General features: G+C 56.8%; 3 protein-coding genes across 3 annotated transcripts in view; 1 reads left to right on the forward strand and 2 right to left on the reverse strand.

The window, feature by feature from the left end:
* Positions 1 to 412: 412 nt before the first annotated feature.
* On the reverse strand, positions 413 to 5389 carry LOC113967141 (protocadherin-10-like). Its single transcript, XM_027682478.1, has 4 exons — positions 2357 to 5389; positions 1100 to 1158; positions 916 to 1004; positions 413 to 686 (listed from the first exon to the last, which is right to left on the reverse strand). Exons 1-4 carry the CDS (start codon positions 4829 to 4831, stop codon positions 427 to 429), a joined length of 2883 nt encoding a protein of 960 aa, XP_027538279.1. The 5' UTR covers positions 4832 to 5389; the 3' UTR covers positions 413 to 426.
* Positions 5390 to 14319: 8930 nt separating this feature from the next.
* On the reverse strand, positions 14320 to 24901 carry ZMAT2 (zinc finger matrin-type 2). The gene is made up of 6 exons (XM_027682479.1): positions 24790 to 24901; positions 20961 to 21054; positions 20402 to 20525; positions 19320 to 19393; positions 17262 to 17407; positions 14320 to 15783 (listed from the first exon to the last, which is right to left on the reverse strand). Exons 1-6 carry the CDS (start codon positions 24805 to 24807, stop codon positions 15640 to 15642), a joined length of 600 nt encoding a protein of 199 aa, XP_027538280.1. The 5' UTR covers positions 24808 to 24901; the 3' UTR covers positions 14320 to 15639.
* Positions 24902 to 24993: 92 nt separating this feature from the next.
* LOC113967112 (histidine--tRNA ligase, cytoplasmic-like) overlaps positions 24994 to 27487 on the forward strand; it is a 5574-nt gene continuing 3080 nt past the window's right edge. Inside the window, 6 exon segments of the mRNA XM_027682417.1 lie at positions 24994 to 25170; positions 25262 to 25381; positions 26103 to 26198; positions 26984 to 27109; positions 27217 to 27328; positions 27331 to 27353. Of these exon segments, the coding sequence (XP_027538218.1) occupies positions 24994 to 25170; positions 25262 to 25381; positions 26103 to 26198; positions 26984 to 27109; positions 27217 to 27328; positions 27331 to 27353 (654 nt within the window).

Below are 27487 nucleotides of genomic sequence, written 5' to 3' on the forward strand. Positions count from 1 at the left end.
CTGGACCAGGCTTGGTCTGCATACACTTTCCATGCCTACTGGGACAGAGATACAGGCATGCAGCTCAGTACATTCACACAGCCAGACAAGACAAAGTGACAATGTTTACAGAGATGGACAGTCCCTAAGGGGACATGGGAATGGGTAAACTCAAGGCAGATTTGCTTAAATCTGGTCATATGGATCCCAAACAGCACCTGCTGCCAACACAGCTCTGCAGGATGAGATGGGAGAAATGCCCCCTGCTGTCCCCCTCCCCCCATAATTTTCAGTCTCTTGCTCCTTAAATCCTTTCCCCATGCTCTGGTGAGCCACTTTCCCAGCAGCCCTGCAGAATCCTGAGTGGTCCATACATGGAACTGTGTGCTGAGGGTGGACCTGGCAGCTGAAACAATGTGACAGATTCCCAGGATAGAGCCATCCAGGCTATTTCAGGTCATTGTTGATAACCACACTGTCATGCATGTCACAGTAAGTCGTCATCTTCTTCCTCTTGCCAAAGGTGGAGAAGCTGTTCTTGTTCTCCCGGCCTGGGAAGAGGGGCCCATCCTTGCTGGAAAGCAGAGTGGGGGTGCCGGGGATGTAGACGTTGTGTTGATAATCCAGGGCTGGGATGTGCCCTGGGTACAAGGGGTTGTACTGGGGGGTCCAGATGCTGTTGGGGCCTGCAGAAGCCTTCTGAAACTCTGGAGGAAAGATGAGTGTAAGACTGGCTCAGGGAGGTCACATCCACAGCTCAATGGGACAGTCACATCCATGTCCGAGGATTCAACAACCTCCCTCCCAGAGCCTGGACATCCCTTCCAGCACGCAAAACTCTACCACTTCTAGGAACAGGGATGTGACCCCCCAGCTGCACCTCCAACAAGCGACCAGAGGGTCTGGTCCTCCCAGCCCCAGTGTCCCAATACTAACCAGAGACAGGAGTCACCAGCGTGCACAGCCTCTCATGCTCCTTCTGGAGGGCTCTGCGGATTTCCCCCACGTCTTCCAGGCTCTGGGAGCTAAAGAGAAGAGATTTGTTCAAAGCTGTGTTGGAGACAATCCCACATCCCCCTTCCACCTGCTCCCTCTGTTCCCACAGTGCTGGATTTGGTACCTTTTCAGGGTAGGTCGCTGTGTGCTTGGAGGCAGCCAGTCTGTGTTGGGCTGCTTGACCTGGAAAACACAGGGAAGGGCAAGGCTGGTTATTGGGACTCTCTGTCAGTCAGCCCTGGGCCCCTCTGTCAGTCAGACCAGATCAGCCCTACAAGCACAAGGCTTCAGCAGCCAGGGATGCAGGACCCCATCTTCTCTTTCCCCATACCCTTTGTGGAGATCCAAGCAGCGCTTTCCTATTTTTGGGAAACTGAGGCACCGTTGAAACAGCCTTTTCCCTTCTGGACCTTCTGCACCCTCCTGAGACATCAGGGTTGTTTGAGGCTTGCTCTTTGACTGTGTGAGGTTTAAGTCTGTCCTTCTGGGGAGGGACAGGGCATTTTCCTACTCCTGTTAATTTTTAAAAGCCTTTTTTTGCAGGTGCAGTAGTGACTTAGCCCAGGTCTGAGGCACCAAATGATGAGAGGTGCAGAAATCGGCTGCATGCCTGGTGTCCCAGGAGGATTGCAAAAACTAGGGGAAAATCCCATTAAAGGAAGACAGTCCAGGAGTGCAAGGACACATGTGGAGAGAAACTCTTGGCAGAGAGTCTTGGGCTCTCCTCAGAAGGGCTGGTTTATTAAAACTCAAACATAAGTGGATTAGACGCCTCATCACTCTCCATCCTTGTAATCGTGTTTCGGAAAGAGTCTTTCACCAGGAAAATTAGACATTCCTCATTTCAGTACCTAACAAATGTTGACATCAAAATCCCGCCCCTAAGACCCCACGCCCTCCCTGCCCGCTGGCACAGCCCGGAACAGCGGCCAGGCCTGGGACAGGAGCAGTGCCGGCGGGACAGGGACCAGCCCCGGGTGCAGCAGCCGGACACTGCGGAGCTTCCACGGGGGAAGCGAAGCAGCGCTGGAGCTCAGGCTGTCCCAGTGTGAATTGCTCACCCACACGGAGGAGAAACCACCCCCACCTTCCCACCTCCCCCAGGGCACCGGAGCATCTCTGTTGCCTCTAATGGGTACAAAAGGCGGTGGGAAGGGATTTCCTCTCGCCTCAGCCGAGCCTGACGCTCCCCCGGTAATTAGACCCATCGGGAAGCTCGGTGGAGTTCCCGCTGCCTGACGGCTCCTAATTCCCGCACTGATCAAAGGCTCCGGTTATTCTCTGGGAGAAGCCGTGCCTGGTTTCTCCCGTGGCAGAGGCTGAGGGAGGGGGCTGGGGGGACCCGCGGAGCACCGGTAAGCACCGCTGGGCACGGTGTTACCTCCTTGGAGACCTGGAGATGCTGGTCTGGCCGGGACCGCTTCCCAGGATCCTTCTCGTTGTTCCGTGGGGGGCTGCAGGGTTTGAGGAACATGAAGTCGCTCTGAGCAGACTCAGGACCAAGGCAGACCTTGTAGCAGTAGCCCGGGGGGCCGCCTGCAGGCACGTCAAGGCAGGTGGCAGCCGCGGTCCCTGCGGGGGGCTGTGCCGTCAGGTTGGAAGTCTTCAGGCCATCGGAGGAGGGTCTGGACCCAGGGCAGCAGTGGCAGCGGGGCGGGGAGCAGCTGTCACCTTGGCGGGAACGCCGCTCTCCGCGGCAGCGAATGGCTGTGAGGATGAGGATGGCGAGGAGGAAGGTGAAGGAGATGGAGCCCAGGGAGACAAGGAGGTAGAGGGTGAGTGGGGAGGATGAGGAGACCTCTGGGGGGAGACTGAGCTCGCTGAAGTCGGAGAGAGTCTGAGGCATGCTCTCCACCACGGAAAGCAGGAGGGACACGGTGGCAGAGAGGGCTGGCTGCCCACTGTCCTGCACCTGCACCACCAGCCGCTGCCGGGTTGAGTCCTGCTCCAGGAAGGAGCGGAGGGTGCGCAGCTCACCCGTGTCTGGTGCCACGCTGAAGAGGGTGAAGTCAGTGGCCTGGAGGAGCTGGTAGGAGAGGCGAGAGTTCAGCCCCGCATCCGCATCCACTGCTGACACTGTGCCCACCAGGTAGCCCGGCCTGGCTGATCGTGGCACCAGCTCGGTGGCCACGGAGCCGTTGTGTGGCAGGGGGGAAACGATGACCGGAGCATTGTCGTTCTGATCCAGCACGAAGATGTGGACGGTGACGTTGGCGCTCAGCGGGGGGAAACCCGCGTCCTGTGCTTGCACCTGGATCTGGAAGCTGCGGATCTGCTCATAGTCGAGGGAGCGCAGGGCATACATGTGCCCACTGTCTGAGTTTATAGACACGTAGGTGCCCACAGGCATGCCATGGATGTGCCCATCGGCAATGGAGTAGGACAGGTAGGCGTTCTGTTGGCAGTCAGGGTCCAGTGCACTGACAGAGCAGATGGAGGCACCCGGCGCATTGTTCTCCATCACGTAGACGCTGTAGGAGGGCTGGAGGAAGCGTGGGGCGTTGTCGTTCACGTCGGACACCGGGACGGTGAGGGTGCTGCGGGTCAGCAGGGCGGGCGAGCCCATGTCCCGCGCCGTGATGCTCACGTTGTACTCGGGCACAACCTCCCGGTCCAGCGCCTGCGTGGTGACCAGCGTGTAGTAGTTGCGGAAGGAGGAGCGGAGCTCAAAGGGTACGTTGGGGCCAACCTCACAGCTCACACGCCCGTTGTCCCCAGAATCCCGGTCCAGAACGCTGATGACGGCGATGACGGTGCCTGGGGGGGCATCCTCCAGCACGGGTGTGGACACAGAGGTGAGGGTCACCTCTGGCGCATTGTCATTGACGTCGAGGAGGTGCACGAGCACCCGGCAGTGAACGGCCACGGCTGAGGGTCCACGGTCCTTGGCTTGCACGTAGAGCTCGTGGAGACTGGCCCGCTCATAGTCCAGGCGGCCCTTCAGCAGCACCTGCCCACTGCGGGGCTCTATGTGGAAGAGCTCCCGCACGCGCGGCGGCGCGTGCCCACTGAAGGAATACTCGATCTCCCCGTTGGGGCCCTCGTCCAGGTCCGTGGCGTTGAGCTGGATGACCAGCGTGCCAGCGGGGGCATCCTCAGGAAGGCTCACGCCATATGAGGGCTGGTCGAAGGCAGGCACGTTGTCGTTGGCGTCCAGCACGGTGACGAGGATGTGCGCGGTGCCCGAGCGCTCGGGGACGCCGCCGTCGAGAGCCGTGAGCAGCACCCGGTGCAGGCGCTGCTGCTCGCGGTCCAGGGCGCGCTCCAGCACCAGCTCCGCAAACTTGCTGGCGTCACTGCGTGTCTGCACCTCGAGGGAGAAGAAGCTGTTGGGGCTGAGGCGGTAGGTGTGCACAGAGTTGGTTCCCACGTCAGGATCCTGGGCGCTCTCCAGCGGGAAGCGGGCACCGAGCACGGCGGACTCGGCCACCTCCAGCACGTACTCTTGCCAGGGGAAGGTGGGCGCGTGGTCGTTGATGTCCAGCACCTCCACCTCGACGCGGTAGAGCTCCAGCGGGCTTTCGACGAGGAGCTGCAGGTGGAGCAGGCAGGTCCCCCCGGCCTCGCACACCTCCTCCCGGTCAATCCGCTCGTTCACGAAGAGGATCCCGTTCTCCAGGTTCACCTCCAGGTGCTGCCTGGCCCCGGCCCGAGACACGATGCGGAACCGCCGCGCTGACAGGGTGGACACGTCCAGCCCCAGGTCCTCGCCCAGGTTGGCCACGAAGGCTCCGTGCTCCAGCTCCTCGGGCACGGCATAGCGCAGCTGCCCGCCCGCCGGGGGCCCGGCCAGCAGGAGGAAGAGGAGGGAGCGGAGGAAGAGCTGCCCCCGCCTGGAGCCTACCCCGGCCCCCATGGCCCCGCAGCGCTCCCGGGGACGCGGAGTCGCACCCGCGCCGCCGCCTCGTCTTTGCTCGCCCCTTGCACTTCCAAAGAGTTTCAGGCTCCCGGGGGCGGCGGGGGAGGGCCCTGCCCGGAGCTGGGGGGCCGAGCCGCGGGCACCAGCGGCCACTTAACCCTTTCCCCGCTGGCCCCGGCGAGGGGCTGCAATCCGGGTGCCGGTGCCACAGCAGAACCTGTTTACCGGAGCCGGACACACCTGGGGAGGAGACCAGCTCCGAGGAGATCCCGTTAACGGCGGTGGGAGCTCAGGCGAGACCGATCGCTGCCCGGGGCACCGGTATTACCCCACAGATGCTGTGCTCGTCCCCGCGGTAGATTAAGAGGAGCCCGGATCGCGGCGGCTGCCAAATCCCCCGGCCACGTCCCCCGCCGTGCCGGTCCTAACCTTTACCAGATGGTTAAGCCCCTCCAGACTTGATTACATTTCCCTGCACACCGTTTTCCTTGTAATGCGGAGTTTTTAATTACCGGAGCAGGGGGGATTACAGCCCTGGATAAAGCTGAGCCCATCAGCGCGGAGGCACAGAGACCCCCCCCCCTTCCCTGCCTGCTCCCACCCCCGACACCCCGCTTGCCCACAGCCCCGCGCCCCTACTCCCGCTCCCCCACCGGCTACGCCACTGTCAACCCCATCGGGCTCTCGGGGCACGATCCCGCCGGCGACCCCAGGACTTGCCCCCCCAGACCTCCAGCGGTCCCCCCACCCCGGGCACAAACTTTCCGCCCCCCGCGGAAGGCGAGGGGGAGGCGGGAGCGGAGCGAGCCGCGGGTCCCCCGGAGTGCGACAGACGGTGCCCCCTGCGCCCCCCCGTCCCCTCCCCGCCCCGGTACCGCTCACGGTCCCTCCGCTGGCCGATCCGTTCTCCCCGCAGACCCGTCTCCAGCCGCCGCCTCGCCCGGGCAGCTCCGCGCGTCCCCTCCCACCGGCGCCGTCCCCGGGGGCGCTCGGTAACGGGACGGGGCGGCCGCTGCCCCCGCCCCGCGTCTGCTCAGGGTGCGGATAATCCCCTAACGATCTAGTTAAGGGCTCGGCGGGGCTCGGAGCGGCTTTAGCCGGGCACTGATATTTCACCGCCTTTGTCTCTGCCTCCCCTGTACCCGGTGGGAAGGGAATCGCCGGCCCCAACCGCTCCCCCCACCCCGCTCCCCGCGGGGACCCGCGTGGGAGGCAGGATCCAGGGGCGACTGGGATACCGGAGGAGGCAGGAGGCGGCAGGGCTGGAGGGGTTCGTCGGGCTGGGGAAAGGGGATTTGATGCCTGGGAGCGCAGCGGGACCCGCGCGGGACGAGCCGCGCTCGTGGGGTCGCTGGTCAGGGAGAGGCGCGGGCAGGGGCGGGCAGGTGGAAGCAGCGGCGCGGCTGGGGCACGCGTGGGCTCGGGCCGCTCACGGGTGGAATCGGGACGGCTCCCGGTAAGTGAAACCTAGGCTGCATCGCAAGCGCCGGTCACTGCCAGCCTGTCCCCCGCACCATCTCCCACGCCGCCGCTGTCACCCCCCGCCCCGATATGAATCTCTCTCATCCCCCCCAGCCCGCGATCTGCCCCCCCAGCCGCGCCCTCCATCACTGCCCAGCCCTCCCGGGGCTGGGACCCCGGAGGAGGGGTGGCAGGGGTAGTGTTCCTGGGGGAGCCCCCCGAGGGCTGCTCAGGCCAGAGGGGGATTGGGAGGTGGGGGAGGAACTGTACACAGAGATTTTCGGGGATATTATTTCACTACCGCCAGTGCTTCCCCACCTCCTACCAAGTGCATTTTGCAAAATCCTTGAAGCGGCTCTGGTCCTATTGTTTGATTTAGATTAAAATATTCACCATCACCGCACGCCCCCACAGGTGCACCGGCAGGATCCGAACCCTCCCGGCTCCCTGCCCGATCCTTCCTACCCTTCTCCAGCTCTGTTCGGTGGTGCCCCCTCCTCGCCCCCCGCAGTTCTTCATTGCTGCTTCCTTATGGGGGGTTAGGGGAGGGAATCGGTATCATGTCCCCTCCTTGCTTTCCCCCCCTAAGGGAGGTCACAGGATAGACCCATGTTGTTCCTTTTCCTTATCTCCCCAGACCTTGGGGTCTCTTCCTGCCCCTTTCCCAGCCCCCACAATTCCAGGGGACCAAGGTCAAAAACGTGTGGGGGCTTGAGAGGAGGTACAGACTTGTTTGGTGGATTCCTTTCCTGAAGGAAATGGCACAGGCTGGGAGTGCTGCAGAGGGACAGGGGATCCAAAAACAAGCCCTGTTTGGGAGGGCAGTGAAGGGGTGGGACGGGGCGGACAGTGCAGCACCCCCACTAACACCCCACTTCATGTCCTGCAGATTTTAAGGCCCCTCTTGTGGTGCAGGGGTGTGTTCAGCTGCCAGCCCTGCTCTCTTGGGGTAAGGAATCAGGACACGGCTAGGAGCTTGTTTTTGGAAGATGCTGGAAGCCAGAAGGGGGATGTCTCTCTGAGATGCCTTGGCACAGGCGGGTGGGTGGCCGGTTGCCGCAGGTCAGCACTGACGTGCCTTGGCAAGGCCACCCGGAGAGATCAGGGTGGGATGCAGCAGGATATGCCGCAGGTTGAGCTGCCTTGGAAAAGCCACGCAGAGAGCAGGGTTGGGGGGGACCATCACCCAGCTGCCTGGGGGAACCAAACCTTGCCCAGCCAGCACTGTCACTCCATTTTCCTGCCTGCTGCGTTCTGGGGCAGCACAAGGGGCTGCAAGAAACACTGTCCCTGCCAGACCATGCAGCCCTTCCCCCAGCTCCCCAGGGCTCCCGTCTGCCCAGCCGTGCATGTGGCTTCACTGCGCCCTTCTCGCTCCAAGCGGGAGCAGTTATAGTTTGTGGTGCCCAAGAGGGCAACCGTGGTGGGAGGGGGGTCTCCCGGTGGGAAGGAGAGCAGCCCTGGCCCCGCAGCTGGGAAATCACTCCGGGGTTGCTTCTGCAGGGTCAGGTCTGGGGGAGTTTGGTCTTTGAAGCCACAAAGCTCTGTGCAGCAGGATGCCCTGATCAGTGCTCCTTCCTCTCTAAACCTTGGTTCCCCCCTCAGGAGGAAAGCCCATGCCCTGGAGGGGATGGTGGCTGTCTTGGAGAGTTTATCAGGGCTGGTGGGCACTCTGCCTGCCCTTGGATGCTGGGATGCAAGACGTGAAACACGCCCAACTCCTTTCAGAGGTGCACAGGCGCAGGATGAAAAGCTAGGGGCATGAGCTGGAGAAATGAAGTTCTTATTATGGAAAAAATCTTCACTGTGGGGGTGATAAACACTGTCACAGGGACCAGACTGGGGCAGGGATTGCCATCCTGGAAATCCTCCTGATCTCTAGCTCTGAGTAGGGATGCGCCCGGGACCTCCAGAGATCCCGATGGAACAAAACCCTGGTGTGATTCAGAAAGTCCCAATCTGTAGCAACCCACGCTGAGCAGAGGTGAGGAGGTCACCAAGGCAAGGGAGATCACTGCCCAAGAGCCCAGGGTCTGAGAGTGCAGGTCCCATGTTTGTCAGGAGCCATTTCTCTTCACAGACCCCATGCACAGAGGTGAATGGAGCAATGAAGGATGCCGGGACTCCATTCCCACTGGAAGTCCTTGTCCATGTGCTCTGGTCTGCAGGGTACCGGAATTGCTCAGCACCCTCCTCTTCCCCAGCAGCAGTGCAGGGAGACCTTTTGCACCAGACAGGATGTGTTCATGAAGCCCTGCGTGGTTTGTAGGTGAGAAGATGTAGCTGAGGTGACCAACTCAAGGGTCAGTACTGGTAGAGGACACTGGATTCTTTTGGAACAACTTCCCCAAGTCTGGGGGAACTTCTGCCTGGGACAGATGGCAGCTGAGATACAGGCTCAGCTCCAAGTGGACCCTCTGTAACCATCACCTACTTTTGAGCATTTTCAGGACATGGGGCCCATTTGTGCTCAGCTTCTGGGGGAGGCAGTTCTGGCTCCCTGTAAGACACAGACTTCACTGGCAGCTCAGGAACCCAGTGTGTCCCCTCCTGCTCCAGAGGAAGGGAATTTCTTGCAAGCCCAAGCTGCAAAGGGAGCTGCTCTAATGGCTGGTGTCTTGTTGATCTTGAAATAAGAGACCAGGGACCCAAAGCAAAAGAAGTATATGTCTCCATTATCCTGAGAGCTGGGACTCATATTGCCCTGGGCATCCTCTTAGAGGGTCTCCCTAAAATGTCCTAAGGGAATGTCCCTTCTCTGCTGAGAAGGACTGAGAAGGAAGGGGAGATCAGTGAGCAGGAAAGTAAAGGTGTGCAAGAGTGAAATGATTGCATGTGGGAAGAGCAGAGGCTCTGGGAGAGAGGAGGTGACACCTCTCCTCTGTCAGGCATCAGTGTGACTGATCTTGGATATTACACACAGTACCTGTGCCTGAAGTTTTCAAAGAAGATTAAAAAACTGATTCAAGGCTGGGAAAAATACCGTTCAGGGAGAAGTGTAAGTGAAACTGCCTGAATTCTGTGCAAAAATAAGCCAGAGAAGGTTTGATGGTAAAGCCAGGCAGGTGTCACAAGGAGGAAGGCTGGGGACAACAGAAGAGTCTTAGGAATGTAGAGCCATGGCTTGAGCCTGACATCTTCATGTATTGGGCAGCGAGAGAGAATTGAGCTGCCAGGACTGTTGATGTCTTTTGGTGTCTGCAGATCTGTGTGGAACAAAGGATTCCCAAATTCCCCAGTGTATCTTGATAAAATGGGAAGACTGGCCCTGGGGAGAGCAGTTCTGGTTGACCTCACTTCCTCCAGCAGAGAAACCTCTGCAGCTCTCCTCTCTGTGTGGGTGATTCTACAAGAAATTTGACCTGCTCTTTCCTGAGAAGAAGGTCATGTAGCCACAAGGGAGTACCTTGTCAGGTCCCAAAGTAAGGGGTTACAACCCTAACACAGCCTAAACATAACCCTTAGAGCTTCCCTTGGCAGAACTCATGATCCTGTGCTTAGATCCTGAAACCTCTCCTCTCCTCCCCTCTCCTTGGGCAATGCACTAAAGAGCAGCTGGAAAAGTTGGAGTTGGGACCCCAACGAGGAGGCCAAGGGGCAGAAGTTGAACTGGATGTTTCCTTGTCCTCTCGCCACACACATCTTGCATCAACACCCAAACAACATCCCGGTGCCTGCAGTCCATGTTGGAGTCCCACATCCCTGGGATAGGCTGGTGGTTTCAGAAGGGAAAGGCAGGAAAAGGTATGTTTCCTTTGTCCCTATTTCTAGTTTTTAGCCACCTGATTCTATGGAGCCATCCCGGATCTCTGGAGTAAAAATTCTAATTCTTCTAGTCTTGGACAGATATGGGAATGTTTCCTGTTTCCCTGCCCCTCCTTTCACTTCATTTCCCTGTCCCCATTCCCAGGATACGGACCACCTCTACCTTCCCACTCTCTCCTGGCCTCTACCAGGGACTGTGTGTCCCCCTGGGACACTCCCCAACATCCCCATCTTCTCCTGGGAGCTTTGCAGATCCTCCAGGTCTCCCTTTTCTCCCCCACCAGCCCTACTTCTTTCCTCTCTGTCTGGGAGATCAGTCATCGAGGGTGTCGACGCACACGCACCCGACTCCCCCGGGAGGATGGGGAGCTGGAAGCTGGGGGTGGTGTTCTGCTGCGAGAAGGCAAAGCTGCCATCAGCAGCCGCTTTGATCTGGAGACAATTACAGACGAGTGTAGGACCCCGCTCAGCTCAGCCAATAAATAATGGAATTTGTGTGTTGACACAGACAGATTTCCCCCAAACTGTCAGAGAAGGGGAGACGAGTGAGTGAACTGGAGCCCGAGAGGCTGGAGGGAAGGGGAGAGAAGCAGGAAGGGGAAGGGATGAGGAGGGCCTGTGGGAAAACAGGGAGAAAGGAAAAAAGAGAAGTTTGGGAAGGCAACGCTGATGGGGGGAGCCAGGCAGGGAGGAGAAGGAGCCTAAGGAACACATATTTGTAGAGGGGAAGGAAAATCAAGACAGGAACTGTGGGTGGAAAGAGAGGGGGGGGAGTGCTGCATACGCAGCTGGAAGCAGAGGGAAAAAAAATCTGAAGGTGGAAAAGAAAGAGAAGGAGGAACAAAGGCATGGCAGTGTCCCCGGGGCTCCCTGGCTGCCTGGCAGATCACACGCTCTCCGAGCAGGGACCGTATTCCCGCAGCCCTCCGCAGAGCGGCCCTGACCCCCCCGGGGCGCTCAGCGCCGCGGAGCCGGCGGTGGGGAGGCACGCATGAGTTGGTGAAATGGTGCCACTGGTGCGCAGCCAACAGCAGAAATTTGCTCTGAGATCACAAGTCCCCGAAAAACCTCCTGCGGATGCCCTGTCCCCGCGCTCCCCCTGCTCCTCCCCACCTCCCTCTCCCTGCTCCCTCTCCAGCCCGGAGCTGTTTGTTCTCTGGCTGATGATGGTTTTGTACTTTGCTTGCGACAAAGCAAAACCTCCCCTGTGCTCAGGAGCCCCACACTGAGCCCAGAAATCATCCATCCTTCCAGCAAGCCTCCAACCTGGCTGCGGCAGCAGATCCGACTGGGATGAGGGAGGCACCAGGGCTGTCTCCTTCCTTCCAGTTTGGAACACTCGAGAGCCCCGTTTGTTCCGTTTTGATCCCACCTGTGGACTGAGCCAAAAATTGTTTGGAGAGTGGCCCAGCTTGCTTAGGTCTCCAGGTCAAGAACCACTTCACTGTGGGTGTCCCCTGTCTGAAAAACCTGTGTCCAAGTTTCCCATCCAAGCTGCAAGTGGGAAGCAAAAACCTCCCAGCCCAGGGATTTCCCCTCTACGAGTCTCCACCCTGCCTCCCATCCCTTCCTCGATGGCCCAGAGAAGCTGTGGCTGCCCCATCCCTGGAGGTGTTCAAAGCCAGGTTGGACGGGGCTTGGAGCAACCTGAAATAGTGGAAGGTGTCTGGCAGGGGGTTGGAATGAGATGAGCTTTGATGCCCCTTCCAGCCCAAACCATTCCAGGATTCTATGATTCCTGCTCCCTTCTGCAGCAACCCCAGCTCCAACCAGGGGCTGAACCTTTGCCCTTCCACAGGTGGGGCTCTCCTCTGGGGACACCTTGTCCCTCTGCATGAGGAAAGCAGGACAGGTTGGGCCAAGGTTTGACTGATCCAGGTGGCTCTCAGGGTGCCCATAGACTGGGAGGGGCAGGAATACTGGCTTGGAATGGGGTTGTGTGGGATGGTGCCACAGCAGCAGGTCAGCTGATGGATTGTGAAAGACCCAGAAATCCCCAAAATAGGGATTTGGTGGCACAGCCTCCTGGCACCGCCGTACCAGGTCAAAGCAAGGCAGGAAGGTTTCCAGGGATATTGCCCATGGATGTTGTTCAGCTTTAAGGATGGCAAAAGGCAGGAATGGCTGCCTAACTGGGCCAGCAGTAGCTTGTGGCCTGAGCAGTGGGAGGACTGGAGCTCCTGCCAAGCTCTTAAACCTTTTGGGATGTAAAACTGATGTAAAGTGCTGAAAACCCACGTCTTCTGCTAATAAAGTCATGGAAGCAGGGAATGATTCAGCTGGCCCAGGCAGAGCAACACACAGGGCTGGGCTGGGACCCCTTATCCAGAATCACTCCAGGTCCCTGATCCCAGTCATTTTACTGGGATGGTGGGAATGCTGCTGCTGCTCCCCCAGTCCCAAGGAGGACATGCAAAGAGTGAAGGGAAGGTGGGCTGGCAGGAGATGGCAGGGTTGAGGGGTGGCCAGGAAGGAAGGAAAGGGGAAGAACAGCAAGATATTGGTGCTCAGCCAGTCCATGAGGCCTCAGCCCTTCTCTCCAGGATGAGGCCAGAGAAGAAGTCTGGGAGAGAGGAAGTGGAGAGGGCAAGACAGATTTGTTTTCTCTAGGGTCTGCTGTGGACGCATCTCCAAACACTGCCATCAATATTTAATGGGATGGAGCCACGGGAGGCCAGCTCAGGCTGAGCGTGGTCCCCAGCCTGGCTAGGACACCCTTATCCTTCCCCCACATCCTCTGGGCCACAGGTCATGAGGAAATTCCCCACACCCAAGGCAGAGCCTTGTACCTCTGCCCAGGTGCTGGGAACAAGCACCAAGCTGGCTCCAGGCACCTCAAAACACTTTCACAGCAAGACCAGGCAAGACACTCCAGCCTGGATGTGGGAACCATGCAAAATGCCCCTCCTTACTCCACCAGATCCCAGTTTTAACCTGTGGAAGAGCTGCATCCCCTTTTGACAAGAGCAAATAGAGGACCCAGGAGGTGCAGAGCACCTGGCCCTGTTTGCTGGGGTGGAAGGGGAAGCAGGAAGGGGAGGTGCAGAGCTGGGGCCTCCCTCTCTCCAATCAAAACCCCAAGTCCTCACCTACACAGGCACATCCAGCACCTTAAATTCATCATGGAGATGGTGAATGGTAATGAAGAGTCACAGAGACCCAACAGCTCTAGTGTTGGGAGCCATGAGCTAAGGGTTAACACTCCCCCAAACAGCAGTGGGAGTAAAGGGTTAACGTGGCTGGTGCAGGGAATGTTATCTGTCTCTTCTCTAAATATTATTTCCTCCCATGAAACCAGCTTTTCATCCTTGGCTAGAGGCAGCTCCCGCTGCTGGGAATCCAGCAAGAGCTTGTATCTGCTGCCGCACACACCACTGCTCCCAGCAAGCCGCCGAGACAAAGAGCTGCACTCCCCCGGCGTGAGCAGCCCCAGCACGGGGAGCTGGGGCCGGGGCTTCAGCCCCCAGGGCGCAGGTGGCCTCGGGATGGGTTTGGGGAGGACAGGCTTTACACCCAAGAGGAATCTCGTTAATGAAAGCGATGCACTGCGGAGGGATTTCCTCCCTGTCTCGCAGGGACCAGGAGCAGCAGCAGGGACGGGAAGGGCCCGGTGGCAGGAGGCTGCGCAAGCCCGGCCACCTCCCCAGGAAGGTTTTTCTGGGGGCTGCACATTTCATACCTTGCCCCTTGCGTGCGCCAGGATGGACAAGAACAGTGGGATGCTCCATGGGGAAACCAAGGCAGCAGCCACTGGCTCCAAGGTCACAAGCTGGGAGAGAGGGAGGGTGCGGGGCAGCCCTTCCCAAGCAGTGCCAACCGAGTTCCGGCTGCGGAGAGGGGCTGGGTGTCTGTGGAGCTGGTGGCTGGGATAAAATGGCTGCTGCTAAATCTTCTCTGAAACATCCTAAACTTTTAATGTGTATGAAACCACGGCAGCATCCCTTTCGCACCCCGGAGGGCACAAAGGCGCGAGCGTCTCCGCTCTCCCATTCAGCCGGAGCCACGTGCTGCAGCCTGCACAGCGCTGGGAACGTGGCTGGAATGAAAGTTGCCCTCCCAGCCCGTGTGCTCAGAGAGCCGAAGTCAAAGGATTGCCAAGTTAAAAGGGTCAAACCTCCAAGGACAGCTGTATCTGACTGGCTATATATCATTTCAATAGCATCTTCAACGGGGATTATAATCTGAATTGAAGCGGAAAGACCTGAGGCAATGAAGCTGTCAGCAGGCTAAGATTAAGGAATTAAAACAGCAGCACAACATTACAGGATTTGTTCTAGATGTATTAGAAAGAGCAGGCTAAACACTGCAGCCTTCCCCAGGCTGGAAATTTCATACGAGCACGGAGAAGGGCAAGCGCAAGGATTTCATCAATATACATAAAAAGAGAGAGGAGAGTGAGACAGAGCCACAAAAACCCAGCCATGCAAAATATAAATCCTAACTGCAGACGGAAATGAGTCACACAAGGTTTGACTGAGGTAAATAAAAGCTGAAATGAAGTGGATTTAGGGGAGGGCAGAGGTGAAAAGACACTGACAGCCAGTAGACAGGAAAAAAATGGCCCTTAATATACTGATAAAATCTGGAAAGCAGCCCAGCCTGTCTTGGATTGCATGATGGAAATGCAGGTCCCCAGCCCTGAAGTCCCTTCCCCCTCCCAAGTTCTTACACCCTTCTCCAGAATTACTTAAAAAAGCCAAGAATGATGGCAACTGCCCATCTAGGGCAGCTGGGAGCTGAGCCAGGAGAGGGGGGCACACGCCACGTCTTTGTCTCCATTGAGGTCCCCAGAAGGCCAGCCCAGCTTTGTGCTGACAGGAGACATCAGCAGCTCCTCTCAGTGGGCAGCAGAAGCTCTCAAAATAAATAAGGCATCAAACTCCCACCAAAGGACCCATTAAAACAGTCAATTTATTTCTGGCAAATCGAACACACCTTTCTTTCATTGGCTCTGTCCTAGATCAGTCGTGGGGAGGAATTTCTCCCCTGCCTTAAAGATAACGAAATTATGGGATAAAACACAAAGAAAAAGCAGGGAAGTCTCCCTTGCAGGTAAAACACACAGGAAAGTTTCGGCAACCCAGACTCCATGCAGCCACCAGCCCTGCTCAGCACAAGCCATGAAGATGCAGGTTGTACCGCTCACACCGCTCGCTGTGGCACATTTCCTTCCATTACGATCCTAAAAAAACCTGGATCCCTCCCTGCGCCTCAAACACAGCCCGGGTGACAACTAGGGCCTGGTTGACAACTAGATTAATCCTGAACCAGGCCACCTGTGCAGAATGGCTGCTGCACTTTATTGACACAAAAATGTACCCAGCAGAGCAGTTCCCGGCACGCACACGGCCACAGAGCAGCTGAGCAGCCAGATCTAGGACACAGAAGGAGATGGGAAGCTAATGAGAGGCGGAGCTTGTTCTGCAGCACAGGTAGAGCATGGAATCACTTTTCGACTCCTCCAGCCAACTTCTACTGAGAGATTTACATACAAGTCCTCCATCAAGTCTTTGAAGAGTTATCCAGAGTTCCCTGTGTAAAAACAAACTGTTTAGAGAAAGAGGAGAGTCCGGAGCTGCTCAGTGATTCTTTTTGGTTGAGCCAAAACCAGAGAAGCCCATCACAGCTGCCATTTCATCATCCTCCTCAAAGGTCAAATCTTCCTCCGCCCGCCTCTTCTTCTCTCTCTGCTTCTCCTTCTTGTAGGCTTTGGCCTTCTCCTCCTGCAGCAAGGGACACAACAGCAACACAATTTGCACCTCCCCGAGCTCAGGGAGCTCTTGAGACACCGGGTACTGCACAGCTAAAGCCATGTCCTGCCTACGGCACCCAAGTTGTGCCTGAGGAAATAAACAGGCAGCAGAAATACTGGGCTGTGGTCTCCGAGGAGAACGTTTCCCAGAGAATCCAGACCACCCCACCTCCCACCCCAAGAGCAGACCCACACACACAGGATGCAGCCAAAAAAAAAAAAAAAGCGTTATGAAACTCTCTCTTCTGAGCAAACATCACAAGTTATGCCTGGAATGAAGGCTGAGGCAAGAAGGAGCTGGTTTGAAAGCAGGAGGCTGTTCCCTCATCCGACGCCCCGTGCCAGTGACTGTGATGCCTGTTGGCTCTCGGCCTGGCAGAGTGACAGCTGCTCACTGGAACAGAAGCTGAAGCTCTGAGCAGCTTTGGAGGGGGGGGTTTGGCATCAAAGAGTTTGCACTGCTCTAATCAAAGTGTTTTGCTCTGTGAGGATCACGAGCCCTGGAACAAAGCCAGGCTTGTACCAGGTGACACCAAGCATGGCTTCAGCTCCCATCTTACCAACTGCTCCTGCCATCCCCAGCACCGCCTGCTGCACCGTGCCCCGGAGAAAGCTGCACCAGGAGTTGCTGCCGATTTCCTTGCTGCCATCCACGGACTTGGCAGCAGCTTTCCAACCCACAGCACTCCCTGTGCTGCTGGGGCACCTCCCTCCTACCCCCCCAAACAGATGGGGCTCTGCCCAAGGGCAGAGGATGGGGCTGCTCTGTGGACACCCCAGAGAGCTCCCCTGTGGTGAAGCAAAGCTCAGGGCTTGGGCAGGGAGACTCAAATGGGCAGTGATTTGTAATTTTGGGTTATTACATGGCTGCTGATGGAGGAGAAGCATCCATAGCAGCTCCTCAGCTGTCAGAACTTTGGTGGGCTTTCAAGTCAACTTGATTTTCATGTTTACTGACACCTAAGCCCTGGTTTGAGAGGAATCTGCTGTCTTTCACCTCCTCCTCACACATCTCACACCACAGCACACTGCTCACAAAGCCCTTTGACACTCAAGGAGGCCACACAGAAGAAAGTGCCACGTGGAGGAGGATCCCAGCAATCCTAAGAATCATGGAAGATAAGGGACAAAGACACAGGTCTGCTTTCAGAGCACACAAATTCCAACACGACTAATGGGAGACAAAAAATGGGCTCGTGCTGCATTCAGTGGAAACCCAAACCACCCAAAGTTATCCTCCCACAGAAAGAGGGGAAAAGGGTTTCCAGGGATAGCAGCAAAAACCTTTAAAAGAGCAAATAATAAAAAACCAAAACCCACTCATGGCAGTAGACAAGAGTGATACCAAGAACAAGGCTTCTGTGGAACAAGATTAGGAAGCAGGGTTGATTTCGTCCCAAAACGTGTTTCTGGGGAGCTTTGCTTCCTCACTTGTTGCCCCGGACTCACCTCCTCACGGAGTTCCTTCATCCTCTCCTCAAAGTCATAGTCCTTCTGCTTCTCCTCCATCTTCTTCTTGTTCACCTCAAAGCGTTTCTTCACCTGGTCCAGCGTGGAACGCTCCACCCGCATGGACATGCCCAGATTTCTCTGGTCTAGAGAACAGGAGTGGAATCAGCCGTGTTCAGCAACACCCGCAGCCCTCAGTGCTCTGCACGGTCCCCATCCCTGATCCCAACTGAAACAGCACAGCAGCATCTTCCTGCCTGTCATCCACCCCCTCAAAGCACCTTCCAGGCCTGGACTACCCCCGTGCACAAGGATTTCTTAGGTCAGAGGGTGTGGGCTTTAGGGGGACACCATAACCCAAGCCAGCAGTGACCACAGCAAGCCAAACATTACTTGTAACAAGACAAACACTAACTATTCTTTAAAGGCTCCCTATTTGGATACTCCCTGTCATGTTGGTGCTCTGATGCTTCAGGAAATTTAATCTTGGACCAGTGGAATAAAAAAGGGTTGGACTGTTGAAAAAGGAGCCATAATAAAACTGGCAGACTGGCAACTCTTGGCAGTGGGCGATGCTAAACAAGACATGAGTGGCACTCAAGAGATCCTGATTACACAGGACATTGCTCACTAAAGTAGGAACAGGAAATATTAAGCCAGGCTGCAAATTTAGTGTCTCTTTAGAGCAGATTCCCAGTTTCTCACTCATAGGCAAGCCTAGGTTGGAGGGGCCATCCCCAGCAATGTCTCCAACTCACATTCCTGGGTAGATCCAAACAGCCTGTTGACTCCAGCAGCCATGCATGGGTTTGTCCCAGGGATGCAAAAGCACTTGGAAGCTCAAACTATACCCCAGGAATAATAAGAAGATTGCCAAGAACAAGCAGGTTTAAGCCAGATTTATGGCCTTGGATCAAAAGCTCCCAATGTACTCATACCGAGGTACTGTGCATCAGCCACTTTCCAGCCTCAGCTCAACCCTGCATCTCATGCCCATCCACACAGCCATGCCAGGATTTTGGATTCCAGGCTCTCTCATATGGATTTCTTGCCAATCTCCCAACATGTCAAACAAGGCATGTCAACACCTTCCTCCCATCCACATAAAAGCACAGGGCTTTAACAAGTTGGGTTTCCTTTTCTGAGCTACAGAAAACCAGCCTTCAGATCTCTTCTGAACCCCCAGTTCTCAAACTGCCCCTTGTGCAGGTCTGGAGCACACACCTCCCTGCCTTTTTGCAAAGGGGCCATTTGCTGACTTCCATAAGGAGCCAAAAACACCTCTAAGGGAAAGAACAACATGGGAAGCCTGTCAGTGTATCCTGCTGCTCCTTTAATTTCTCCACGTTCCCCCACTCTCCGAATATGCCAAGGAAAAGCAATGATCACAGTCAGTTTGAGGGTATAATCCCCTTTTTCAAGTTAAACACACTAAGAAAACAGACTGATAAACTGGGAATTCTTCCCTCTTGTCTTTGTCTTGACTTAAATGCATCATCACAGCGGCAGAGACAAGAACCAGAGTGAGGTACAGGACACCACCACCACACTGCTGGAGACAGCTCCAGAGTCAAACTGCCCCACTCCTGCCTCTGCTCATCCTCAGCTTCCATCCTCACAAGGTCTGATCTGGAGCTCAGGGACCAGCCAGTTTTGAGCTTCACACTTGACTTCTATAAAGAGCAGTTTCCAACCCAAAAATAGGCCAGTGACAGACCTTATACTTCTCTAAAAATTTCATTACAGTTTCAGTGCTGCGAAAAGCCTCTCTCCAGATTTTCAGGAGATACAGAGATTTGCTGACCCTGGGAAGATACACCTAACCAGAGTACACCACCACTATTTCTGCTGTGCTTATTCCATGAGAATGGTCCAGCACGCTGGAAGGTGCCAGGAGATAAAGGCAGCACCTCCACAGCTCTCAGGAGCAAACAGTCCCCACATCCTGATCTCCAAAGCACTCTAATCCACGGATGTGTTCAGCTCTCAGACATGGGTGATGCAGGAAGGGAACAGCCCTCCAACTCAACCAACCAGAGGTAGAGAAATGATCCTTACGTTTTTTGCCATTGATGTGATCCAAGAAGTTAATGGAATCTTTCACCACACAGTCACATACATTACAGTAGTACCTGGCAGGAGAGAGAGAAAACATTAACCCCAAAGCATGAGACAAACCCCATCCCACAGAACAGCTATTTGAGACACTCTGCATGTCAACTGGGATATGGGACTTTTTTCCAGGACAAGAGGATCCCAGGGAAGAGCAATGAGCAAGGGCACGCTCCAGATGGACAGGGATGCCCCAGAGGTATCTGCCCTTACACCAACACCCCTCTGACACGACAGAAACCAAATTCTGAGCTGCTCTGCAATGCCAGCCACAGCATCTCCCCCTTCCAGGCACACCCAGCTGGGTGGGATGTATTCTGCAACCTGTCCTCCCCCAGTTCCTTTACATCCCACTGCCTCTCACCTGGCTGCAAGGTGAGTCCTGCCATTCCCATCACCTCACAGAGCAACTCCCTGATCTGCTTTCTGCCCATCTTAACAGCTGCTGCAAAAGCCCAGTCAGGGGCTGCACTTCCATCCCTGGGTGCTGTTCAGGGCTGCACATCTCCCTGGCACCACTGGCCAGGGAGACACTAACAGGCTCACTCCTGAGGTGACACAAACTCAACACAGTCTTTTAGGGTGAGCTCAGAATCCTTTCAGCCTTTGGTGGAACATGATCCACACAAACAGTGGCCAAACACCATTCCTGAGGACAGGTATCTGGATGTTTCTCCCATTCCCTGTGCACAGATATCCAAACCAGAATCTCAAATCAGCAGCAGCCCTGCTCTCAGTGCAAGCAGGTCTGGCTAAAGAAACCCAAGCAGGTGGCAAAGATTTGCCTCCTTGTTGTTCCTACAGTTGGACAACACTGATATCAAGGAATAATGTCCAAAGGGGCTCAGCCTGCTGGGTCTCTTCCACATGTTACCCCAGAAGACACAATTTAGGTGTAAACCAGTGCAGTCCCACTGCCCCAGGCTCCAAACACAGGAGGAAACCAGCTCCTGGTGCCCTGTGAGGGGTCCCTACTGTGTCACAGCCCCCCAGCACAACTCTGAGACTCCAACAAGACCATGACCTACCCCCCCATCTCTGACTGAGGGGTAGTTTTGGTGATGACGATGGTTTTCCCCAGCTTGGATTCCAGGTCCACTTTGTAGTCTCGGTGCCGCAGAAGTTCCCTTTTGACGGGCTGAGCTGGTTTGCCTGAAACATAAACAAAAGGTCAAGCCTGACATGGTGGATTTGATGTTCCCCTTGGTGAAGAGGGGCCTGCTGGGAACCTGGGACCACCTGATCCATGCAGAAAATGCACCTTTGTTTTTAAATCAGTAAAGGGTATAATTTCTTCCTAATAAAACCAGGTACATCTCTGAGGTATCTCCAGCTCGGACTCGGGTCATATTCTGAGAGCTCCTTGTTTCAGGGGCTGACTGTTCCCCTCCCTCCCCAAAGGTTCTCACTAATTCCTGTTGTCAAAAAAATGCACTCAGTGGCAAACACAGGAAAAAGGATTGGAGCAAGCCAGTTTTTCCCTTCTGGGACTTGACTTCTAGCTTCTCTCTCCTTCCCAAACTCCAGGGATTTGGGAGACTCGCTGCCAGCACAGCACAGCCTGCCTGGGGCCAGCACACCACGCACCATCTTTCTTTTCTCTCTCCTCCGTGAGCCGCTTCTCCGCCAGTTTCTCATATTCATCCTTGTCCCACTTCCTGCGGAAGTCCAGGTTCTTGGTCTGGGAGGCAAACAAAGTGCATTAACATTTATCATACAGTCTGATCACCTCTGAGGGGGGAAAGAGGTGGAATCACTCAGCCTGTGAGGCCACGGCAGTAAATTAGGGGTATTATGTTATATCCCCATGTCCTTTGTTTTCCTATCTAGGAATTATGGATGTGGCTTAAGAGAATCACTCTCAGCGTGGCTCTGGGTACTTACAGAAGGATTTCAGAGCACTGAGAGAAGAAATGAGTTTATCTCAATAGCTCCTGAGATGATCATCCAAGATTTTGCCTTTAAAACTAGACCCAACCGGGATTGAAAGTGCTGGATCTAAGACCTGGGAAGTGCCCCCTGACAGGCACAGCACAGATTACACCAACTTCTTCCAAGAGTCAATTGAACCCAAGTTGCAAATAACAGATGAGGAAGCTGTGAAACACAGTCTGAGTTAGAGAGAGTTTGATTAAAATGCAGGAGCAGGGAAGGCTGTTACAGGCATCAAAATGCCGACTTTGCCGTGAAATCAGAGGCATCAGTGTGGGATTTCCAAGTACAGCAAAGTAAACCAGAAAAGGCTCTGAAACCCTGTCTGTCAAGGCAGGGCTTGGAAGCACCAGGGAAGCACCTCTACAAAATGCACAGAAAGCTCCTGCAGCTTCCTACAGAAACACCTCCGAGGCACTGGGCCTTCAGCAGCTCCACAGAGCTCTGTCTGGCAGTGACAGGGTAAGTTCATGGAATCATGGAATGGTTTGGGTTGGAAGGGACCTTAAAGATCATCCAGTTCCAACCCCTGCCATGGGCAGGGACACCTTCCACTAGCCCAGGTTGCTCCAAGCCCCATCCAACCTGGCCTTGGACATTTCCTGGGATTGGGCAGCCACAGCTTCTCTGGGTAACCTGTGCCAGGGCCTCACCACCCTCCCAGGGAAGAACTCCTTCCCAATATCCCATCTAACCCTGCCCTCTGGCAGTGTGGAGCCATTCCCCCTTGTCCTGTCCCTCCATCCCTTGTCCACAGTCCCTCTCCAGCTCCCGTGGAGCCCCTTTATGCACCAGAAGGGGCTCTCAGGTCTCCCTGGAGCCTTCTCTTCTGCAGGTGAACACCCCCAGCTCTCCCAGCCTGGCTCCAGAGCAGAGGGGCTCCAGCCCTTGCAGCATCTCCATGGCCTCCTCTGGACTCGCTCCAACAGGTCCATTTCTTTTCTGTGCTGAGGACCCAGAGCTGGATGCAGCACATGTGTGAAGAGAGGCTGAATTCAAGTGAAGGCACTGACGAAGACAAAGACTATTTTTTGGAGTGGATTTTCACCCAGTCCTCAATGCTGAGAGCAAAAGTGACTGCACAAGAATCTCTGTTCCACCCACACCCACTCTAACCAAACCAGCTCAGGCTCTTCCCAGTGTCTGCCCCATCTGCACCTCAGGCCCCTGTACCTGGGATCAGTCATGGTTTAACTCAGCCACTTCCTGACTTCCCTGAGCAGATAACTCCCATTTGGACAGAGCTGCATTTCCCTCAGCACGGCAGGGAGAGCCTCTCGGTTTCACATTAAAAAAAGGACTGATGTATTTAAAAACACCTCCGGGAGAGAAGGACCCCCACGCTCCCCCCGCCTTCTCCGTTCAGCCAAATCAAGAATCCAATCACAATCCAAAGGACACAAATCCCATTTGGAGCTACAGCAGCAGCACAGCCATTTAAGGTTCTCTCCTCTGGCAATCCTTCAAATGGAACGAACAACTACTGATAGGGATGAAAATGCCTTGGGGAGGCGTAGAAAAATTCTCATTTATTCCCAGAGCTTTCTTAAGCACTTTAAGGATGTCGTAACAGGTTTTATTAACCACCCTGAGCAAAAGAAAAGAAAATATCACAGAGTGTAAATTAACGTTTGGGGGTATTTTCCAGACTCTCCTGCATGCCAGGCATTATCACAAATCCCCCTGCAGAGGGGGAGGTTTATTTGCTGCTTCTCTCTCTCCTGTTGTAATAAAAGTAAAAGAGCCTTTTGCAGCTCTTTTACCAATCTGCCTCATCCAGGCATGGGGAAAGAAATTAAGCCCAACTGCTCGACAAGATCTTGGTTGGACAATACCTGAAGGGATGTTTCTGAATTGCTCTGGTGGAGGCAGGGGGGCTGCAAGCCCCAAAATCGTTATCTCAGAGAGTATTTACCAAATTACTAACAACAATTAATAACCAGAAGTGCCCCACAGCTTCCTGTTCCCTCTTGAGATAGGCATCAATGATCTGCTCAGTATCAGCACCAAAGCCTATTAAATGATAGAGGAGTCTCAAGCCTGACTCAATCCAACAGGAATTCTCAGCTGGCAGCTGACAATAAACCAGAGGCCCCATCTTCCTCCTGGGGAGAAATCCTGCTGCTCACCTCCATCACTGCTCACTTCATGGAATCATGGAGTGAATCCCAGAATGGTTTGGGTTGGAAGGGACCTTAAAGATCATCCAGTTCCAATCCCCTTCCATGGGCAGGGACACCTTCCACTAGCCCAGGTTGCTCCAAGCCCTGTCTAACCTGGCCTTGGACACTGGCAACCTGTGCCAGGGCCTCCCTTCTCACTTCTCAGCAAGTGGCTTCAAGGAAGGAAAGATGGGCCAAAAAAAGCAGAAAAGGCAGAAAAACACAGCCACTACACTGCTGGCAGCTCTGGGGTGTCACTGAAGGTGTTCAAACCACCTTGGCTGTCCAGCCAGACTACACTCACAGCATTCCACTCACCCACCCCATCTCAGCATTCACAGAATCACAGAATCATTGAGGCTGGAAAAGCCCTCCCAGCCCATGGATCCACCCTGTGCCCGATCCCCACCTTGTCCCCCAGCCCAGAGCACTGAGTGTCACAGCCAGGCCTTCCTTGGACACCTTCAGGTATGGGGACTCCACCACCTCCCTGGGCAGCCCCTGCCAACGCCTGAACACCTTTTCCAGGAAGAAATTCCTCCTGATGTCCAACCTGACCCTCCCCTGGCACAGCTCGAGCCGTTTCCTCTCATCCCGTTCCTTGTTCCCCGGGAGCAGAGCCCGACCCCCCCCCGGCTCCACCCTCCTGTCAGGGAGTTGCAGAGCTGCTTCTCCAGCAGGACAGTGTGAAATCCAGCCGGGAAACAGCCAGGACGGCCGAGAAGCCACAGGGAGTGGGGAGACAGGGAAGGGAAGGAGGGAGACGCCTGCACGAGCCGCTGCCCATCCCAGGAGCTCCCTGGGGTGGGGTGGGACCCCCGGGGGGTTGGGGCGACTCAACCTCCTCAGGCTGGGACAGGGGGAGGATCACAGAATCACTGAGCTGGGAAAACCCCTCTGAGACCACCGAGTCCACCCTGTGACCCCACACCACCTCGTCACCCAGCCCAGAGCACCGAGTGCCACGTCCGCCCTTTCCTCAAACACCTCCCGGGACGGCGACCCTCCACCTTCCCGATGGGCGCGACCGCGGCGGGGCCCTTCCAGCCCTTAACACATCAGGGCCTTTCACAGGGCCCCAAACCTCCCACCGCCCACACACAGAGACATAAAGAGCAGGCATGTGCTCTCTCCCACCGCACCCCTCGTCCCCGAGGGAGTCCCTCACGCCGCGGCCCTGCCGCGGGCCCCCAGCGCGGCGCGGCCCTGCCCCGCTGCCCGCCCTCCCTCCCTCAGCGCAGCCCCCACGACCCTCCCCAAGCCCCGGCGAGCCCGAGAGGAGCGTCGGGAGGCGCGGCAGCTCCTACCCCGGGGGTACCCACCCCGCTGCCCGACGCCATGGCGGCCTGAGGGGGGACGGCACCGGGAACTGTCGCGCGGCGCCGTAAAGCGCGGCCTCCCGCCCGGTGTCACGTGCGCCCCCGGTGTCACGTGTCCCCGCGCTCCCGGTGCCGCCGGTGTCACGTGCCGCCGGTGTCACGTGTCCCCGCGCTCCCGGTGCCCCGGTCCCCGTCCCGGTCCCGGCCATGCTGCGGATCGGCCCCATCGCCGCCGCCGCTTTCGTCCGCCGGGCATCGCCGCGGCACCGCCTCGCTGGGAACCGAGAGAGCATCCCCCGGTCCTGGCCGCCGGCTCTGTCCCGGGGCGGCGGCGGCGGCGGCGGCGGCGGCGGGAGGGTGGTGCCGGTGCTGAAGACGCCCAAGGTAAAGGCGGGGATCGCGGGCGGCGCCGGTGGGTACCGAGCGTTCCCGCGCGGCCCCGCCGCTCACGGCTTGTTCTGCGTGTCCCGGGCAGGGCACCCGCGACCACCCGCCGGCGCAGGCGGCGCTGCGGGAGCGGCTCCTGGGCGCCGTGGTGTCCTGCTTCAAGCGGCACGGGGCGGCCGCCATCGACACCCCCGTGCTGGAGCTGCGGGTGAGGCTGTGGGACATCCCCCCTCTGCTCCCTCCCGCGGGACGGGACCCCCATAGGGGCTGTGGGACCCCCCTGTGCTCCTTCCTGCGGGACGGGACCCTCATAGGGGCTGTGGGACCCCCCTACCTACTCCTTTCTGCGGAATGGGACCCCCCAGTCTGCTCCCTCCTGTGGGATGGGACCTGCATAGGGGCTGTGGGACCCTCCCTCTGCTCATTCCTGCCAGATGGGACCCCCATAGGAGCTGTAGGACATCCCCCCTCTGCTCCCTTCTGTGGGACGGGACCCACATAGGGGCTGTGGGACCCTCCCCTCTGCTCATTCCTGCAGGAGGACCCCCTTGGTGTGGGGTGGGACCCCCATAGGGGCTGTGGGAACCCCCTCTGCTCCTTCCTGCAGGATGGGACCCCCATATGGGCTGTGGGACACACCCCCCACACTCCCTCCTGTGAGACTGGGGAGCTCCGTCTTCCCCCAGGGATTCAGGGCAAGTCTGGGGGATCCCCTCGTGTGGGGAGGGCAGGGGTGACAGTCCCTCTTGGGACCTGTGGGGGGATGGGGAGGTGGACCCAGGTCTGAGGGGGCTGGAGGGGGGATGTGTGTAATGGCCACTCCGGCTTGACTTGAGAGGCTCTGGGGAGGACTGAACTCTGTGCCCATCCCAGGGGACCCTGTGCCCCCCCAGAACCACCTGGTCACCAGCCCCCTCGTTCCTCCCCAGGAGACGCTGATGGGGAAGTACGGGGAGGACACGAAGCTCATCTATGAGCTGCAGGACCAGGGAGGGGAGCTGCTGGCCCTGCGCTACGACCTCACCGTATCCTGAGCTCCCCAGGGGACGGTGGCACCCCGAGGGGATGCTGGCATACCACCTTGTGGGGTCCCCCTCGCCCTGCCCTGCCTGCAGGACCCACTGGGGTGTTAGACCCCCTTGTCCACCCTGCCTGGCTGTCACTGTCATTACCCCACCTCATACCACCCCCCAGCCAGGCCAGGACCCACAGCAAAGCCCCTCCCATAGGCTGCAGACCTGCACCAGTTTGCTCCTCTGTGCTGGTTTTATCTTCTCCCAGTTACAGTCCCCACCTCTGCCCTGCCCGTCCCACCTTCTCAGTGCCATCTGGAGAAGTGTTTGCTGCAGAAGCCCATCCCAGGCCTTCTCCACCTGCACATCTCACCCAAAATCTCTCCTGTTCAATGTCTGTGGGGCTGTGCTGTGCATTGAATTCCCTCTGATCACACTGTGAGAGGGTGGAATGACGAGAGAGGGTCAGTGTGTGCATAGGGTTGTCCTGAGTGGGTCAGGAGGAGGGAATGGAGCTGTCCCAGTGTTGGAGGAGCTCAGCTGCTTCATTCTACTCATCCGCAGTCCAGGCTGATGATTTCCCTAAAAATCATAGAATATCCTGAGTTGGAAGGGACCCACAGAGAACATCAAAGTCCAACTCCTGGCGCTGCACAGGACACCCCAAAAATCCCACCATCGTTGTGAAAAAAACTGGGGAGCAGCTGGCAAAGGGAAAGGGAGTCGGGGGGCCTGGGAGGTTCAGCTTTGCAGCTCCAGGGATCTCCCTGTTCCCATCCTTAACTCCCTGGGCCCAGGTGCCCTTCGCTCGCTACCTGGCCATGAACAAGGTCAACAACATGAAGCGCTACCACGTGGCCAAGGTGTACAGGAGGGACAACCCGGCCACCACCCGGGGCCGCTACCGCGAGTTCTACCAGTGCGTGAGTGTTGGGGTGGCAGGAGGGTTTTCCTGGCTGGAGCAGTGTGGTGTGCCCGGCCAAAGCCCCTCAGCTGTGCCAGGAGCCTCCGTTGCTGCTTCTGCCCCCAGGACTTTGACATCGCCGGGCAGTTCGACCCGATGATTCCCGACGCCGAGTGCCTGAAGATCGTGCACGAGATCCTGAGTGACCTGCAGCTCGGGGACTTTGTCATCAAGGTGAGGCCAGGCGGGTTCTCTGTGCCACGGTGGGAGGCAGTGGTCATTGTTCCTGGGGTTTTACACAGCAGTGCCTGTTCCCACTCCCAGGCCTGATCCAGGAGTTCATCCCGCCTCTCTGTGTCCTCATGCTAAAGGCTGGACCTGAGCTTGGGCTGGGAAT

Source organism: Neopelma chrysocephalum, unplaced genomic scaffold (genome assembly GCF_003984885.1).
Source record: "Neopelma chrysocephalum unplaced genomic scaffold, ASM398488v2 Primary Assembly neopelma1_63, whole genome shotgun sequence".
NCBI lineage: Eukaryota > Metazoa > Chordata > Aves > Passeriformes > Pipridae > Neopelma > Neopelma chrysocephalum.